This window comes from Aquarana catesbeiana, linkage group LG07, assembly GCF_042186555.1.
Source record: "Aquarana catesbeiana isolate 2022-GZ linkage group LG07, ASM4218655v1, whole genome shotgun sequence".
Lineage (NCBI taxonomy): Eukaryota > Metazoa > Chordata > Amphibia > Anura > Ranidae > Aquarana > Aquarana catesbeiana.
The window spans coordinates 153,964,187-153,984,019 of NC_133330.1; the positions used below are offsets into that span (position 1 = coordinate 153,964,187).

Consider the following 19,833-nt stretch of genomic DNA (forward strand, 5'->3'; position numbering starts at 1 on the left):
GAATGGATAGAAAAGGAAACCAGAGGTGGGCTCATCGACTGACTGCGCTGCCGGCAGTAAAAATGTTGAGCGGACCAACTCCAGAGATTGTACCAACAATTTTTCCTGCGAACCCGATATCTCCGTATTAGGTTCTTCGGAAGAGGAGACATCAGCCTCTTCTTGGTCCTTTGAAAACAAATCGTCCTCTCTTGCTCCATGCTCCTCTGTATGAGGGTCCTGAGCAATGGACGGGGACCTACTACGCTTAGCCCCACTCTGAAATGCAAATAAAGCATCAATTTTTTGCTCCAAGCTTAAAATGGTTGAAAAAAACACCTCCTGGGTAATATACATAGGGGCTGCAGTGTCAAGAGCAGCTGCAACACTTGCTCCTCCTGATGGCTCACTCTGACCAGCCATATTACTTTCAGGGGAGGATGCCATCTTTTTTTAGATGGTTTTAGGCTGCCGTGTGACTGTAGTAGTCTTACTAGAGCCCTTTCTTGAGGTGTTTTTCAACCCCTTCCTCTCATAGCCCGATGCACAAAGCAGATGTACTACCAGAAGGAATGCATCCACTGCTTGAGCAATAGTCCAGCTCTGTTGCTGCTATTAATGCTCAGCCTGATGCAGTAAATGTGTCAAAAAGGAATGCCTGTGTCCCCAAACCTCTTAATACCACCTTTGCTCTTGTGTCCCTCCAGCAGCATGAAACGGCACAAATGGTGCTTTTTAAAAATCTCCCTTCCCGCGCTGAACATTGGAGGATGCCCTGCATCCCTCCCCCCCTTGCCTACGGCCCTTCTCTTCTAACTTTAAAATGTGCTTTTTCCTGCGCTCCTGATCCTATGGGGATCCCAGGAAGGACGGAGGAATGGCGAGGGGGAGCTGGAAGCCGCCGAGCCGCGTCCATTCGCGACGTTTTTTTTTTTGTTTTTTTTTAAATTGTCGCACTTTTCCCCCCGAGGATGAGGGGGAGAAAAATACACATGGGGCGTTTGGTGGGGAGCGGAAACCCGCCCCCCCCAGGCTTACTGGAGGTCTTGTTGCTGGCCGGAGGAGGAAGAATTTTCTGCTTCCTGGACACATCGTGGCTCTCTGAAAAGCATGAGACATAAGTGCTCAACACAGCCCCCAGTGGTGATCACATAGGCATGACACATTTACAAATTTAAAGGAGACATTCATAAGAAAATTTTAAAAATTTCATAGAAAACTCCACTTACCTTTCCCGCCGCAGGGTTTTCTGTGGTAAACCAACAAACCCAATCTTCACCCTTCATGGTGGGTTACATTAAACCTTCAGGAGCTGAGGATCCTCGAGGAAACCCACTATCCTGGACCTGTAATAGCATCCCGCCAGGAAAACTTTATGGCCTTACTACCAAAAAGTACTGGATCCCAGGGTCCAGCTCTCTAAAAAGAGAAGTGTTACAGGTAAGACCTCGTTTCTTCAGATACGAGGCCCGGGTACCATTCAATTCGGCCAAAAAGACACCTTGAATGCATCCGGTCTGCATAGCTAGCCCCAGCAAGGATTGCTTCAGTGGAGCAAAGCACATCTTCACTCGTGACCAACACCTTAGACACTGGCGAAAAAACTGAGGTACTCCCAGTAGTGGGAGGGGTTATATAGGGAGTGCACTTTTTGTCTTAGGGCGTGCCAGTGTCCATCACCTGAAGGTGGCCTATAACCCGCATAGTAACTACTATGGCTCTGTGTCCAGTGATGTACGATAAGGAAGATTGGTTTGGCAAGAATGATTCTTCATTAATCCATGCGGATTACTGCTAATGGTACCGTTTTCATTACTAAAATCTTGTATATAGTCCCTTATCACCCCCTCCAAGAGCTTGCTTACTATTGATGTTAGGCTAACTGGTCTGTAATTCCCAGGGATGTATTTTGGGCCCTTTTTTTAATAATAATAAATTTGCTTCGTGACAGGACTTTGATCACCGCTCCCTGTAATCGGGAGCGGTGATCAGTGTCGTGTCACACATAGCCACGCCCCCCCCACAGTTAGAATCACTCCCTAAGACACACTTAACCCCTTCACTGCCCCCTAGTGGTTAACCCCTTCACTACCAGTCACATTTACACGGTAATCAATGCATTTTTAATTGCACTGATCGCTTTATAAATGTGAATGGTCCCAAAATTGCACCAATAGTGTCCGATCTGTCTGCCATAATGTCGCAGTCACGATAAAAATCGCTGCTCGTCGCCATTACTAGTAAAAAAAAAAAAAAATTAACAAAAATGCTATAAAACTATCCCCTATTTTGTAGACGCTATAACTTTTGCGCAAACCAATCAATAAACACAATTTTTTTTTTTTACCAAAAATATGTAGAAGAATACGTATCAGCCTAAACTGGGGGAAAAAAATGTTTTTTTATATATTTTTTGGGGGTATATTTATTATAGCAAAAAGTAAAAAGTTAGTTTTTTTCAAAATTGTCGCTATCTTTTTGTTTATAGCGCAAATAATAAAAACCGCAGAGGTGATCAAATACCACCAAAAGAAAGCTCTATTTGTGGGGAAAAACAGACGTCAATTTTGTTTGGGAGCCACGTCGCACGACCGCGTGATTGTCAGTTAATGCGTTGCAGTGCCAAATCGCAAAAAGTGCTCTGGTCTTTGGGCAGCCAAATGGTCCGGGGCAATTTGAGTAGTTCTCCAACTAAGTGTGATTAACCTATTAACCTAAAATCGTTTCTGATATTGCTGTTTTACTAACCTGACAGTTATTAGTCTAAATAGGAAACCTTAATTTTGTTTGCAAATATTAAAGATTCTAACTACCAGCAAGAATGAGGCCTTGCATTTAAAGAGCACCTGTCATTTCAGATCCATCATGGCGGCGCCTGTTAGTGGGCATCCACTCGCCTGCTGCCGCCACATCCCTCACCTTGTTGTGTCACTGCTGCATCACCAGCCATCCCATTAAAGTGAATGGGACTGTCGGTATGTTAACAACGGGTCAGAGGAGGAGCCGCTGGGTACCGAGATAACAGTTGCCCTTTTTAAAAATTATGATTTCAATTGAGTTGATTTAAATCAAATCCACCCTGCTACTTGCTGAGACATTGTTTTCTATCGGCATTGGACTTTTAGCTGTCGGAATACACTGATCAGCGGCTGCAGCCGCTTATGGTGAAAAGTTTTCCAGCAAGCTTATTTGACTTCTTTCAAGTGGGAGCGATCGCACATGGATTGGAATTTAACTGGTCCCTTCTGAACTGGCTGAATTTCAATTCATCTATGGCCAGCTTAAATATCATCTAATAGCCATTCCTATCCCATCAAACTTTTGGATATCCCTTACAAAAAGATTAAATAGAACAGGGCCTAGTACAGAGCCTTGTGGTATGCCGCTAGTGATTTGCACCTTTTTATTAAATAGATACTGATAATGATTTGTTGAGATTTTATGGGATGCTGTACCTATAGAGTAATTTGCCTTCATTATTTTGATCTGCAGTCTTTGCTACCATCCACTATGTTTGTCCTAGTTGAAATGGTGGACACTGTACGGACAACTCCTTGGCAGTTTGAGCGTAAACTAAATGACTCCATTGCAGAAGAACTAAACAAGAAATTGGCAAATAAGGTAAGCAGAATTAGGTTTAAAAAAAAAAAAAAATAAGCAAACGTGGACTATGAACAATTGCATTTTCATATAACTATTTTTGCATTGTGACAAATCATAAAGAACTGTTTAGTCATCCTTGCAAAATCAATAAAGTAAAGTAAACCAGGTTATGTACATTGTCTCTAATATATGTAAATAAGTATGTGCTTGTATATATTGACAGTTAAAATGACTTCCTGTTTTGATGTATCCACCATTTCCATTTGCAATGCCTGCACTCTGGCATTAATATTTAAATGATTTTTTAGAGCCTGAGAATCTAAATTCTTGTGGTGTTATGTTGGAGCTGATACTAAATAATCACAAAACTGGATTTGTGGCCAATAGCTACCTTTTCAGTTTCACTTCTTGTAAATATTAAACACAGTGATATCAAAATTTCATTTAATTGTCAGGGCTTGTTAATTGTGTCTGTTTTGTTTTCAGTGACTTAAATTATCAGGCATGTAGAAACGCTACCATGTCTAACTGTATCAGCATTAAAAACACAAGATGGATACTGTTTATGTACATTACCCTGCATAAGTTCAGAGGCATCCAGAATTTTCTTTTGTTTTTTGTTAAGGAATGTTTATTTTTATAAATCCTTTGTTTTGAAGAACCCTCTGAAATGCGTTACCGCCCCCCCCCCCCCCCCCCCGCACATTCCATGAGGCGGGTATCTCAGTGCAGAACACTGAATACTGGCTTGACTTTCTGAGAGCTGTCAAATCCAGGCCGTGTCAGCTGGTGGCGAGAGACCTATATTAATGCCGATCCACACTGATAGCTTTGTGATTTGTTGTATGTACAATGACTGGCTGCCCTGATCTCTCTGTATGTCAGACCACACCAGCCCCAGTGTCCCTGATCACCGCCACACCAGCCCCAGTGTCCCTGATCACCGCCACACCAGCCCCAGTGTCCCTGATCACCGCCACACCAGCCCCAGTGTCCCTGATCACCGCCACACCAGCCCCAGTGTCCCTGATCACCGCCACACCAGCCCCAGTGTCCCTCATCTGTGCCACACCAACTGCAAAGGATAGCATTGCAGCCAAGTTATGTGTACAACCCCAGCCGCTGCCTCTGCAGCTAAAGAGGGTAGCAGTTGAGGGGTATTAAAACCATGGCTTGGCTGTGAAGTTTTGCCGCCACCAGTCTCACGTGTGAATGAGCCATATTAGTGCAGCCGCCAACAGTGTTTTTTTTTTTGTTTTTTTGTTTTTTTTGTTTTTTTTTTTAATTCTAAAAAATGTGGGGGTTTCCACTGTCCTGGTGGTCCAGGGCCTCCAACAATGTGGTGAGTAATCAGGAAATGAAATGTGTAAATTATGCATAATTTATGGTCCTTGAAAACCCAAAGGTGCTTCTTGGATTTTGGCCCATCTATGCCCTGTGTGAATAGTAACTTGTTAAAATGACAACTCTGTGAAGAAATAAAAAAACAAATTTATATGTAATTTTCTATGTTTTTCAACAGATTGTAACAAAAATTACATTAAACTCACAATACCTCTTATTAAATACCTTGGACTGTTTACTTCCCAAAAAGGGGGGGCATTTTGTCCTCAAGAAATGAGATGAGCAGTCAGTACATGAGGACTGATCAATTTTCAAATATATATACAACATAGATTAAAGACACTATAATTTTCACACAGACAAAACAATATACACTGGGGTTATTTTTTTACCAAAGAAGTGTAGCAGAATACATTTTGGCCTAAATTTATGAAGAAAGATTGTATATTTGCAACATTTTATAACAAACTAAGCAAAACCATTTATTTTTTTGTGTGTTTTTTTTTCTCCCAAAAATTAGGTAAAATTAAATTGGATACAGTGTTTCATGGCTGAGTAATTTTATATTACATTTAGTGTTGTGGTTTTTTTTTTTGCAATCCTTTTTAATACAAAGTTAAAACAAAAAGGAACCAGTTAACTGAACGGGGCCTTTAACTTTTGCATGAAGTGTTTCTGCATTGAAATATTCATAATAATGTAATAATTTCTACTAGTATAAATTTAGTTCAGGGGAAGATGGTAATTTTTCACAGGTGTGTTAGGGCTGCACATAATAAGCTAAGTCGGGCATAGTAGGTGCATTGACCAACATTGGCACAAAGGCCACCTACCCCCCTTAAACATATATGCAATAGGTCTGCATGACTGTTTGCCTAACATAGTCTTAGAACTAAAATGTTGTCTATACTTTACAAACAAACATTTAAGGGCGATTCTAAAGCTTGAGTTGTCTTTTGCAATTGTCTTACAGGGGAAAGCTTTTTTTTTTTTTTTTTTCTGCAGTGATTTCCTGGTGAACAGCCATGTGCCTCCTCATGCATGTGCTCTAGGTGGTGCTGATGTGCTGTTTTGTGTTGGGGCCAAAAAACAGGGAGAGCAGTGTGTGTGAGTGAGTGAGAACCGCGGACCCCCTCACTGAGACTGAGAGAGGCTGCGGGGACAGATGTTGGGACCGAGGAGCGGGAGTGACTGAGGACCGTGCCACTCCAGCATCTCCAACAGAGGAGGCGCACCGGGAGACCGAGGGAAGCAGAAGTGACAGGGTAACCAGGAGAGGCATCGGCGTGTACGCGTAAGCTGCTAACCTGAGGGGGAGGGCGTGAGGTAAACCTGGGAAGCGGAGGCAGACGTGACAAGCAGGCTGACCAAGGGAGACTGAACACTGACAGATTGTAGGGGAGGCTAAGCAGGAGCAGAGGGGACACAAAGCGGCAAAGCCAGTAGAAGACTGACTGTGTGTAGGGGGGATGCTGGCTAAGAGGAAATAAGTACTGCTGAATATTGTGGGTAACTGTATTTTGCAGTGCATTGTGGGTAACTATATGTGGTGTAATTCAGTAGTGAGTATCATTGAGCAACTGAGTATTGTGATACTTCTGATTTACTGTTGAGTATTGTGGTATAACTGAGTAGAAAGCACTGTTGGGTAACTGAGTATTGTGGTATATTTGTGTAGTGCTGAGTACCTCAGTGTTGTGTGTGTGTGTGTGTGTGTGTCTATAGTGATTACCTGTGTATTGAGTGTTGTGAGCACCTGTGTATTGTGAGCGCACGTGGGCTGTGAGTACCTGTGTATTGAGTATTAGTGTCAGGAAGCTAGTTGTTAGTTAATTTGGACAGGGTATAATCCCCAATCCTCATTTGAATTGGTAGGTGCGATGGGGGTTTGGTAGGTACGAAAGGAGGGGTTTGGGTTCCTGGAGAACTGGGCCGACTTCTCAGTTGGTCACCAGTTCTATAGAAAGGACGGACTGCATCTAAATGAGGAGGAGGCAGATCTGCTGGGAGTGAAGATGGCCGAAAAGTTTGAGGGGTTTTTAAACTAGACGACTGGGGGGGAGGGTCCAGAGGTAGAGATAGTCAGCGCTGAACATATTCCAGAAGGTAGTATTGGGGGCATTAATAGTAAGTTGACTAAAGCACATATACCCGTTGGTATAGTAACAAGTCCTATTTGCAACCTCTGAACACCCAATAAGAAGACAGTATGCGACCGGTCTAAACTACGTGGCATGTTCACCAATGCCAGGAGCCTGGCGGACAAGATGGGGGAACTAGAGATACTAGTAGAGGTACAAGGAGGATTTAGATTTTGTGGGAATTTCCGAGACTTGGTTCAACAGCTCTCATGATTAGCTAGCAACCATTCAAGGGTATTCCCTTTATCGCAGGGATAGACGGGGTAAAAAAGGGGGAGGGGCATGCCTGTATATCAAGAATAATGTACAAGTGAATGTGAGAGATTACATCACTAAGGGAGCTAGGGAGGAGGTGGAATCCCTATGGGTAGAGCTCCAAAGGGCTGAAACTAATGGGAAAGTAATACTGTGGCAGTATGCTATAGGCCCCCTAACCTGGGGGAGGAGGGAGAGACGGATTCCTATCACAATTTAGATTAGCGGCAAGGATGGGAAGTGTCATCATAATGGGGGATTTTAATTATCCAGACATAGACTAGGTGGAAGGAACCGTGCATTCGTCTAAGGCTCGCCAGTTCCTAAATGCCTTGCAGGACAATTTCATGGGTCTGATAGTAGCCGCGCCAACTAGAAATAAAGCGCTATTGGACCTACTGATTACCAATAATAAAAACCTGATCACTGATGTGGAAATACGGACAATTTAGGAAACCACGATCACAGGTCAATTAGCTTCAGTACAAATCACACAAATAGGAAACATAAGGGGAATACAAAGACACTGAATTTCAATAGAGCCAACTTCCCTAAACTATGATCCTTGCTAGAAGATATTAATTGGGATAAAATCTTAGGAACAAAAAAAACGAAGGAGAGATGGGTTTGCTTTAAGAGCATAATTAAATAAGGGCATTAGCCAGTGCATCCTATTGGGAAATAAATTTAAAAGAGCGAACAAAAGTCTTGGGTGGCTTAACTCCAATGTAAAAATGCGTATAAAAGCAAAGGAGAAGGCTTTCAAAAAATACAGGGTTGAGGGATCATCATCAGCATTCGAACTTTACAAAGAATGCAACAAGAAATGTAAGAGTGCAATCAGGGCGGCTAAGATAGAACACGTAAGACACATAGCGGAGGAGAGCAAAAGAAAGAGTAAATGAGGGGACAGACCATATTGACCCCATAAAGAATGAGGAAGGGAATCTGGTTACAAAGGATAGTGAGATGGCGTAGGTATTGAATTTATTTTTCTCCTCAGTCTTCACAAGGGAATCAGGGCTTCGGTAACCAAAACTGCAGTGTTTATCCTCATGACACATCACAGGAAGCACCCTCATAGCTAACAGAGGACAGAATTAGGAATAGACTTGAAAAACTTAACATAAGTCATCGGGACCAGATGGCTTACACCTGAGGTTCCTTAGGGAACTCCGTCAAGTAATTGCCAGACCATTGTTCCTAATTTTTACTGACCGTCTACTGTCTGGAATGGTACCAGTTGATTGGAGAAAGGCCAATGTAGCACCAATATTTAAAAAAAGGACCGGGATACACCCCTGGGAATTTCAGACCAGTTAGCCTAACATCGATTGTATGCAAGCTCTTGGAGGGGATGATAAGGGACTATATACAAGATTTTAGTAATGACAATGGTATCATTAGCAGTAATCAGCATGGATTCATGAAGAATCGTTCTTGCCCAACCAATGTATTAACCTTCTATGAGGAGGTGAGCTGCCATCTAGATAAAGGAAGGCCAGTAGACATGGGGTATCTGGATTTTGCAAAGGCATTTTACACAGTTCCCCATAAACGTTTACTGTACAAAGTAAGGTCCGTTGGCATGGACCATAAGGTGAGTACATGGATTAAACTGGCTACATGGGCGAGTTCAGAGAGTAGTGATAAATGAGGAGTACTCGGATTGGTCAGGGGTGGAAAGTGGGGTCCCCCAGGGTTCTGTCCTGGGACCAATCCTATTTAATTTGTTCATAAACGACCTGGAGGATGTAAACAGTTAAATCTTAAGAAATTAATGGGGTGGGCAACTACATGGCAAATGAGGTTTAATGTGGAAAAATGTAAAATAATGCATTTGAGTGGCAAAAATATGAATGCAATCTACTCCTCTGGGGGGAGAACCACTGGGGGAATCAAGGATGGAAAAGGACCTGGGGGTCCTAGTTTATGATATGCTCAGCAATGGCATGCAATGCCAAACTGCTGCTAACAAAGCAAACAGAATATTGGCATGCATTAAAAAGGGGATTAACTTAAGAGATAAATCGATAATTCTCCCACTCTGCAAGACTCTGGTCCAGCCTCACCTGGAGTATGCTGTCCAGTTCTGGGCACCAGTCCTCAGGAAGGATGTGCTGGAAATGGAGCGAGCACAGACAAGGGCAACAAAACTAATGAAGGGACTGGAGGACAACAAGCACTGAACCTATTCTCTCTGGAGAAGAGACGTTTGAGAGGGGATATGATTTCAATTTACAAATGCCATACTGGTGACCCCACAATAGGGATAAAACTTTTCACGGAAGGGAGTTTAATAATGCCCGGTACACACGAGCGGAAATTCCGCCAGCAAAAGTCCGATGAGAGCTTTTGGTCCAAAAATGCGACCGTGTGTATACTCCATCGGACTTTTGCTGGCGGAAATCCAGCCACCAAAAGATTGAGAGCATGTTCTCAATTTTTTCGGTTGGAAAAAGTTCCGATCGGAAATTCCGATCGTCTGTACGAATTCTGACGCGCAAAATTCCTACGCATGCTCGGAAACAATTCGACGCATGCTCGGAAGCATTGAACTTCATTTTCTCGGCTCGTCGTAGTGTTGTACGTTACCTCGTTCTTGGCGGTCGAAAGTTCAGCAAACTTTTGTGTGACCGTGTGTATGCAAGCCAAGCTTGAGTGGAATTCCGTCGGCAAAACCATCCATGGTTTTTCCGACGGAAATTCCGCTTGTGTGTATGCGGCATAAGACATGTGGCCACTCATTAAAATGATAAGAAAAGAGGTTTAACCTTAAACTGCGTAGCAGGCTCTTTACTGCAAGAGCGGAAAGGATGTAGAATTCTCTTCCACAGGTGGTGGTTTCAGTGGGGAGCATCGATAGTTTCAAAAAACTATTAGATAATCACATGAAATCGCCTAAACAACCACAACATACAGGGTTATACAATGTAATACTGACATAAAATCGCACATATAGGTTGGACTTGATGAACTTTGTCTTTTTTTTTTTTTTTTCAACCTCCCCTACTATGTAACTATGTCATACTTGCCTGCTCTGTGCAATGGTTTTGCACAGAGCCGCCCCGATCCTCGTTTTCTGGGGCACCCCATCGATGCTCATGGCTCCTTTTCTTCTTTAAGTTCCCCCAATAGCAAGACACTTGCTATAGGGGCACTCGTGTGGGCTCTATCCTGAACCATACTGCCTGTGTCCATAGACAGTGCAGCTAGGTCCTGCCTCCCCACTCCTTCATCACAGGATTTGATTGACAGCAACAGGACTCAATGTCTCCTCCTGTTTCCTCTCTGTCCTGTGATGATGCGGGGAGCTACTGCTCTTGGGCACAGCGATTGATCGGGATTGAGCTCCGGTAAGTATATGGGCGTTTGAAGGGATCCTAATAACAGAAGAGCTTTTTACCTAATGCAGAGAATGCATTAAGGTAAAAAGACTTTAGAACCACTTTAATAAAAGATGGACACTGATATACACAGTACTTTATGGGCTTGATAGAGAGTACAGATGAAGCTGTTTTCTTTCAGACTCCCTTTTATAATACCATAGAGCTTTGTGAACAGATTAGGCAGGGAGCGAGGAGTTAGATGAGTAACTAACTCTTAGTTGTGTGTGTAAATTTGTAGCTTCAGCTACTGAGCTATGTAAACAGGCTTTCAAGTAAAGCAGGCAAGGATGGATGACTTAGTGATTGCTCACACCTTCACTGGTCCGTTCTTGTCTTAAACAATACACCTTGAGTGTTCTGATCTTGAGGCACTCCTCCATTCATAACCCTTGGATAAACCGGCTTCATCACTCTATAACTATCATCTTATGGTAGCTCTACCAGATTTATTTATTTTCTGACAAAAATGATTACTAGATATCTCGGTTATGGACGATGAGGACTGTACGGATATGCGGGATACGCCTTTCTGGTCTCTTTAAGAGATTGGTACAATTTAAGATATTACATAGGGCCTACTACACTCCTTACAGGCTCCATCGGCTCAATCCCACTGTCCCTCCATCCTGTTGGCGATGTGATAGAGATGTGGGGCATTTCCATATATTTTGGACTTGTTCGGTTATCCAGGTGTACTGGGAGGCTGTGGTGTCTTTCATCGGTCAAATTTAATGGGCGGCACAGTGATGTTGTGGGTAGCACTCTCGCCTAGCAGTAAAAAGGGTCGCTGCTTCGTATCCCAACCACGACACTACCTGCCTGGAGTTTGCATGTTCTCCCTGTGCCTGCGTGGGTTTCCTCCGGGTACTCCGGTTTCCTCCCACACTCCAAAGACATGATGGTAGGTAAATTGGCCCTAATATATGAATGTGAGTTGGGGACCTGGGATTGTGGGCTCCTTGAGGGTAGGGGCTGATGTGAGTGTGCAATGTATGGGTGGAGCACTGCGTACATTGACAACACTTTATGGGTACCTTTAAATAAATAATAATAAAATAGATGAGCATCTTAATGAGACACAATGTACAGGGATAGGGACAATTGTAGACACGCACCCACGCTCATTCAGGTTGAACTGGATGGACTGGTGTCTTTATTCAACCTTGCTAACTAAATAACTCGGGTCTCACTCACGCCTAGCAGCTGCTTACTAGGCCTTGTTGATGGTCTCTCACCTACAAATGCTGGCAGAACTCTACTAGGACTTCTGTTATTCTACGCCGGGAAGGCTATTACTCTTCACTGGAAAAGCCCAGGACTCTCTCAATTGTTATTTGAAAATAGCTGATCAATTCACAACTACCGTTAAACACAGTCACGTGTATTAACAGAGTATGTATTCCCAAATTTGAAAAAGTGTGGGCAAAATGACTGGAAGATGGTGATACTGCATAAATATTAAAGTGATTGTAAGGCTTTGTTTTTTTTTGTTTCTTTTTTTAATGTAACAAACATGGCATACTTATCTCCACTGTGCAGTTCGTTTTGCACAGAGTGGCCCCGATCCTTGACTTTTGGGGTCCCCCGGCGGCGCTGGTAGCTCCTCCCAGCATCGTATAACCCCCTTGGAGAAGCCTTCTCCCGGGGGGGTTACCTTGCGGGTGCGCTCCCGAGTCCAGCATTTGCGTCCAAATGCCGCACTCGGCCCCGGCGCCCGCGTCATTGGATTTGATTGACAGCAGCGGGAGCCAATGGCTGCGCTGCTATCAATCTATCCAATCAAGTACTGAGACAATGGGCACAGGGGAAGAGTGCATCTCCGGCATGGGGATTACAGGACTCAGGTGAGTAAAACGGGGGGGCTGGGGGGGCGGTCAGTGACAGAAGTTTTTTCACCTTCATGTATAGGATGTATTAAGGGGAAAAAACATGAGGGTTTACAGCCCCTTTAAGTGTCCTGTCATGTGCCAAGGATAAAGAGGTACTTTAGTTATTACTTGAGTAATCATGTACTTGACTGGGAGCCGATGATGAGATATTATTACTGTCGTTGTAGGCACATCAAGCCTTTTAAGACTCCCCTTTTCTTGTGGTTTTGCTTTTTTTTTCTTTTTTTTTTGTTTATTTTATTTGCAGGTTTTTCTTTGTGTTGTCTTGATTAGTCTGCTCCTGCGCGTGTCAGTCTCCCGCTTTTGTTCTCTTTTACATTTTGAAAACTAATAGAGCCCTTTCACGCGGGGGCGGTGGCGGTAAAGTGCCGCTATTGTAAGCGGCGCTTTACCGCCGGTATGCGGTCGCTAGCGGGGCGGTTTTACCCCCCTGCTAGCGGCCGAGAAAGGGTTAAAACCACCGCAAAGCGCCTCTGCAGAGGCACTTTTCCGGCGGTATAGCCGCGCCATCCCATTGATTTCAATGGGCAGGAGCGGTAAAGGAGCGGTATACACTCCGCTCCTTCACCGCTCCGAAGATGCTGCTGGCAGGACTTTTTTTACCGTCCTGCCAGCGCATCGCTCCAGTGTGAAAGCCCTCGGGGCTTTCACACTGGAATTAAAGCAGCGGCTGTTTCGGGTCGGTTTGCAGGCGCTATTAGTGCAATAGCGCCTGCAAACCGCCCCAGTGTGAAAGGACCCATAGAGATCAGTAAAAAAACTAATAGAGATCAGTAAAAAAAGAAAGATGAGTTGGTAAATATTTGTTGTAGTTTAATAACTGAGGTTTCATTATCCCCAATTTTCCCAAGTGAAATTTAAAAAATGTACTGCATCTGTATTATTTGAATAGTGATATCTAAAATTGGCTCAGATTTTTTTTTTTTTTTTTTTTTAACAATGTAGTGAAACCTGTTGTGTTCTTTCTAGGTTGTATATAATGTGGGTCTCTGCATCTGCCTTTTTGACATAACTAAACTGGAAGACTCCTATATTTTCCCTGGCGATGGAGCTTCTCACACCAAAGGTTAGTTCTTATTATTATTCTGTTCTTGCCCTTCAGAAACCAAGATGAAACCCTGTAGTATTATTTACTATTGCATGAGTTTTATTCTACAGTTTTGTGTCAACTAAAGATCACCATACAGATTAAGTTTGGACCTTCTAATTGGGTATTAATTTGCGGCATACAGTGCTTGACAGATATGGCCACACATGGGAATGACAAATCCATCCAAGCTGATTTTCCAGATCCTGTGGGAAGGATTAAAATTTTGTTTGCATGTGGTTCTGGTGTCCAAGCAGAAACCAGGAAATAAAAATACTGGGCAACACATACCATACTCAACTCTCGATGGGCTAGCAATATAGCCCTTTTTCTTTACATTCATTTTATCTACAGGGCTGGTTATTATTTTGCACACCAAGGAGCTGGGAGATGGAGAGTGGAGCTTAGAGAACAAAACAACAAATGTCCTATTTCAATTAAAATTCGACATTGTGCATTGAAGGAGCTTAGTAGGAATCACAGATTTAGAGATATCCTAGCTTAGTCTCTTAAACCTTGGTTTTTAAAGCCATGGTGTTAAAGCGAGCAACCATGAGGCAGGATGGTAAATAAGTCATTCAGAAGATCAAACAATCTGGAAGAGCCCACAGAGTGCCCGCTAGGAGTCTTACCAGGTCAGTGTATCATATCTGCTTGAACGAGTCTGGAACAATGAGGATCACTGGAATATTCTCCATCTTGATCCTGGAAATTGGACGAGGAAGCTTCAGGTGGGGGAGGCATAGATCAGGGTGCACTGATTCCCCAGAGCATTGACTACTTCAGATAGAGAATCCATATACCTAGAAACAAACCAATCAAGTTTTTTGTTGAAATTGGAAGCTAGAAGGTTCACATTTGGCATCCCCCCACTTGCAAAAGAGAGGTCCTGGAACAACTTTAGGTGTAAGGACCACACTGTCAAGTCCAAGCTGAGGGGGTCGACCTGTCAATTGTCTATGCCTGGGATGGACCAGGCAGAAACGTAAAGTCCTGTCCAAGATATGATCCGAACTACCTCTCTTGCCACAGCAAAACTAAATACAGAAAATCTGAATTTCTAGCCTTTCTTGTCTGCACTGACAGGATTCCCAGGACTTCTCCACAGCCCAACAGCCTGGCATCTGCCGTGAGAATCTTCCAGAAGATGGGAAGGAATGACTTCTCTGGTTCCAGAGGCAGATTCCCGAGTCACCAAGCCACAGACAGCCTGGTCCTCTGTGCAGAAGTCTGTCAAGGGACTTAATCGATTTAGCCTATGATTACAGAATGATGCATTGTAGACGTCTGAAGTGAAACTGGGTAAAGTTGATTGCCTGGAAGGATACATCAGACCCAAGACTCTTGGCAAAAGCAGAGATTCAGATGACTCCTTTATCTGGAGAACTTTAATCTGAGTCAATGCAATCTCAGGCCAGTGGAAGAAACACTCTTGCCTGAGCTATGTCCAGGAATAGACTCAGGCACTCCAAACGATGAGTCAGTTACAGTGTCTGATTTTCTGAAGGTTTTAGTGTCCATCCAAATTGTAACATCTGGGCAGTCAGTTACATTGTGTGATAGCCCATGTCCCACTATCCTCCTCCCACCATAGGAGGTTGTCCAAGATTCTCACAATGGGAATGCCACAAGAGTGCAGTGAAACCAGCACTTTGGAGGACACCAAGGTAAAGTTTAGAGGCCAAGGGGCGGGGCCACAAACAGATCGTATAGGGGCCCCCACAGCAAAATGTAGGAAATGCTGATGCAGGGGTTAGAAGTTAAAGGCGATGTGTAAGTATATGTCCCTAATGTCCACAGAAGCCAGAAAGTCTCCCTGGTAAATTGAGGAGATGACAAAGTTGGTGGGTTGCATGCGGAATTTATGAGCTTAAATGAAGAGATTTAAAGCTTTGAGATCAGAAATAGGGTGAATGCCCCCTTTGGGTTTTGGAACTGTTAACAGGTTGGAGTAAAATTTTAGTAACCATTTCACCACAGAAAATGGGCAGCTTGGTTCAGAAGACTAGCGGGCCGAATGGAGATCTGATAATCTGCCCTTTTACCCTGGAAGGTTGGACAGGGCAGGGAGCTAAACCCCAGTTTTATTCCTGGGATACTACCTTCTGCATCCAAGCATCAGAGATGCAAGCTGTCCAAGCTCCAACAAAATTTAACAGACACTAACCCCCCTTTCCACACTCAGGAGTGAGTGTCTGGGGCATTTACAGCCCCAGATCTTGCATGTGGACTGGGAGACAAGCTTTCGGTTGGGGGGGTCTCGATAAGGGGGTCAAGGGAGTGGAGAAACAGAAGGTACGCTTCTTAACCGATAAGGAAGGAAAAGACTTTGCAGCCTTCTTTAGGCTTCTTCTGAATAGGAAGATAGGTGCATTTGACACCAGTAGTGTCCACGACAGATGGTATTCTGAGTAAATCTCATAAATATATTAGAGATGAAGGCCATGTGAACCAGATGCTCCTTAAGCTGGCCTTTCGTGGATCAAAATTTCAGCTGGTTCAGCAGTCGATCGTCTTCTGTACAACCACCCTGTCAGGCTTTTGTCTGAAAGTTCGGTGCTGCTAGCTATAACCAGCAACACTAATCATTGCGTTCTGACGACTGGGAAGGCTCCCCATCGTCAGAACACAATAGCATAGCAGGAGTGATTCCCCCATCCACCTTTGAATGTGTGGATGGGGGAAATAGCACATCTTTGTTCATTCCACTTGTTGAACGAAAAAAAACGTGTAACGTATGGTCTGCCTTTAGAGGTGGATTCTGCAGTCCAGTTTTAGCCAAAGTGTCCTATGCTTGGTATTTATTACATCAGACCCATGCAGGAGATCAGATAAAACACTTTATTGGAAGCCTCCAGCAATCTGTTACAACTGAAAATTTAAAGCTACGGACATTTGCTTTATGTGTTTTTTGAATGATGGATCAACTGCAGCATTGGTAAGATTACTTTAAAGGACTTACACCTGTCAGCTATTGTCTGGCTGAGTAAAATCACAACCAAGATGGGGTAAAAAACAGAACCTAGTATGAGGGTAAATGGCGCCACCTATATAATGAAAGGCAACAGATCCTGTTCACTTGTTAGGTGCTATGTGCCTCTATAGTGACTATTGAATGTGCATATACCAATAGTGCATTCCTAATAAATTACTAATGTGCATGTGCTAATGTTGCAAACCTCACTAGGTTAGGCCAAATAAACTAGAAAGAAAGAAATGTTTAGAAGTGATACAAAAAACGTGATACTACAATAACAAAAATACAGGTATATGAAAATAAATAAATAAATCAAATAAAATAGTCCCAAAAGTGTAGGACAGATATAAAATATTAAAAAATAGTAGAAATTATGTGAAACAACCCCAAAAAATTAACATGCCAAGTCCAAAAATTACATTAAAAAAATCAATCCAACCAAAGTCTTATGTGATAGGGGTAGTGACGATACACAGGAACAAAATCCAGATGACTTTTAAGTGCTCCCCCTATTGGGTCCCCACTCACCTGCTCCAGTAACCCCTACAGGGGTATCTCGCATAGCATATAGGCTTGATGCACCGATCATGCAGCCAGGCTCCAACTTTACCATCCGGTAATGAGATATGGGCTCCAATAGTGTAGTATTTAAATAAGGAAATGTTTTTATTCCAAAGTTAAAACAGTAAAAAAAGGAAGACAAAAAAATAAAAATACATGTTCCATATTATGGAAACGCCTCACAAAGTCCTACAACTACAGGAGGAATGACAGCTTCAGACCTATGGTGTGTCTCACTTGCAGCGTGCGCTCCAGCTGCCTTCCACAGGCTCACTGACCGATATCACACCCGGAAATGACGTCAGTGCGTGACTCCGCCTAGTCACGCACTGACTTCATTTCCGGGTGTGATAGCGGTCAGTGAGCCTGTGGAACGCAGCTGGAGCGCACGCTGCAAGAGAGACACACCACAGGTCTGAAGCTGTCATTCCTCCTGTAGTTGTAGGACTTTGTGAGGAGTTTCCATAGTATGGAACATTTGTTTTAATTTTTTTTTTAATTTTTTTTTAACTTTTTTTTTTGTCTTCCTTTTTTTACTGTTTTAACTTTGGAATAAAAACATTTCCTTATTTAAATACTACACTATGGGAGCCCATATCTAATTTCTTGCATGAAAACCTTACCTATACTGGATATTGGAGAGAGCATTAGGAGAGGAGTACAACTGTTTGATTTGGGCTTGGAGAAGGATCGTTTGCACACACAATTCGATCCAGCTGCGGGATATCCTTGGAAGGTCCATAGGAGCTGGATGCCGATTGGTAAAGTTGGAGCCTGGCTGCATGATCATCATCTGCATGGTGCATCAAGCCTATATGCTATGCGAGATACCCCTGTAGGGGTTACTGGAGCTGGTAAGTGGGGACCCAAGAGGAGGAGCACTTAAAACTCACCTGGATTTTGTTCCTGTGTATCGTCACCACCCCTATCACATAAGACTTTGGTTGGATTGATTTTTTTTTATGTATTTTTTGGACTTGGCATGTTAATTTTTTGGGGTCGTTTCATACAATTTCTACTATTTTTTAATATTATATATTTGTCCTACACTTTTGGGACTATTTATTATTTTTATTTGATTTGTATTTGATTTGTTTATTTATGTTCGTATACCTGTACTTTTGTTATTGTAGTAATCATGTTTTTTGTATCACTTCTAAACATTTTTTTTTATATCATCTAGTTTATTTGGCAACCTAGTGAAGTTTGCAACATTAGCACATGCACATTGGTAATTTATTAGGAATGTACTATTGGTATATGCACATTCAATAGTCACTATAGAGGCACATAGCACCTAACAAGTGAACAGGGTCTGTCGCCTTTCATTATATAGGTAGCGCCATTTACCCTCATACTTGCACTATTATCACTCTAGTCCCCTATTGGGGACCTAGCAGGGTAGGCTGCACACCTAATTTCCCCTTTGGCCTAAGCGCGGATATATTATTTTATTTAAAAAACAGAACCTGTCAGCATGAATAGTGTAAAGCCGGTAATAGATGAAGCAATTTTCTTTCCTGCAGCCACAGGTTGATGGGAGAATCCCTCCCACAGAGCCATTGGGGTTGATTTACTAAAGGCAAATCCACTTTGCACTACAAGTGCACTTGGGAGTGCAGTCGCTGTAGATATGAGGGAAGATTGAAATGAGGGGAAGCTTTGCTGATTTGTATCATCCAATCATGTGCAAACAAAAATGCTATTTTTTATTTTCCTTGCATATCCCCCTCAGATTTACAGTGACTGCACTTATAGTGCAAAGTGGAATTGCTTTTAGTAAATAAATTGTGTTTTTCCAGCAGGGCAATTCTTCCCCGCTGGGAGAACACAGCGATTTCTACTAGTGGCTATAATAACTGCTAGCAACAATTGCATGAAGAATCCAACAGGGTGGTTGTATCCAAGTTGATAGATCAAAAAAGTGGGCAGGGAATATTCTCCCCACACCCACTGTCACAATTTAAAAACAGTACAGCTGACCGTTTCCTTTGAATGAACTACAAGTACTGTCTACCACTGGGGCAGTCCGCTTGTAGTTATCCATGAACAGCGAGGGGGCTGGTGAGTGCTCTTGTAGCACATTGTTTCTTCCTGCAGTGCCCGTACGGTAGACCGTAGACAGTCTGCAGGATTCTGGCATTGCATCGGCTACAACATAAAAAAAAAACACATTCTTTTACCTGAAAAAAGATGTGCATTTTTTCTTTTCTTTTTTCTTTACAAAAGGTTAACCCTTTTGCTTCCTTAAACTGGCCGGACCATTTTTGCTATTTTTTTTTCTTTTGCTTTTTTTGTTTTTCATTTATAGCTTTCAGTTTGTAAAAGACCCGAAAGGCCTCGCCCCCCCCACAAAGCATATATGTTCTGAAATCACAGGACCAGTAGAATAAAAAGAAGGTGCTACTAATATTTAACCACTTGCCACCCGCCATATAGCAGAATGACGTCGGCAAAGTGGTTTCAATATCCTGACTGGACATCATATGACGTCCTCAGGATATTGAGCCGCTGCGCGCCCCCGGGGACGCGCCCCCGGGGACGCGCATCGTGGCGATCGTTGTTGCGGGGTGTCAGTCTGACTGAGACTCTTTACCACGTGATCAGC

General features: G+C 43.0%; 1 protein-coding gene across 3 annotated transcripts in view; it reads left to right on the top strand.

Moving 5' to 3' along the window:
• POLR3H (RNA polymerase III subunit H) overlaps positions 1–19,833 on the top strand; it is a 99,366-nt gene that overhangs the window by 38,415 nt on the left and 41,118 nt on the right. For all 3 annotated transcript variants that reach the window (XM_073592736.1, XM_073592738.1, XM_073592735.1), the window contains 2 exons: positions 3,472–3,600; positions 13,570–13,666. In XM_073592736.1, coding sequence (XP_073448837.1) covers positions 3,490–3,600; positions 13,570–13,666 — 208 coding nt within the window. In that variant the 5' untranslated portion in view covers positions 3,472–3,489. The remainder of the gene's footprint in view (positions 1–3,471; positions 3,601–13,569; positions 13,667–19,833) is intronic.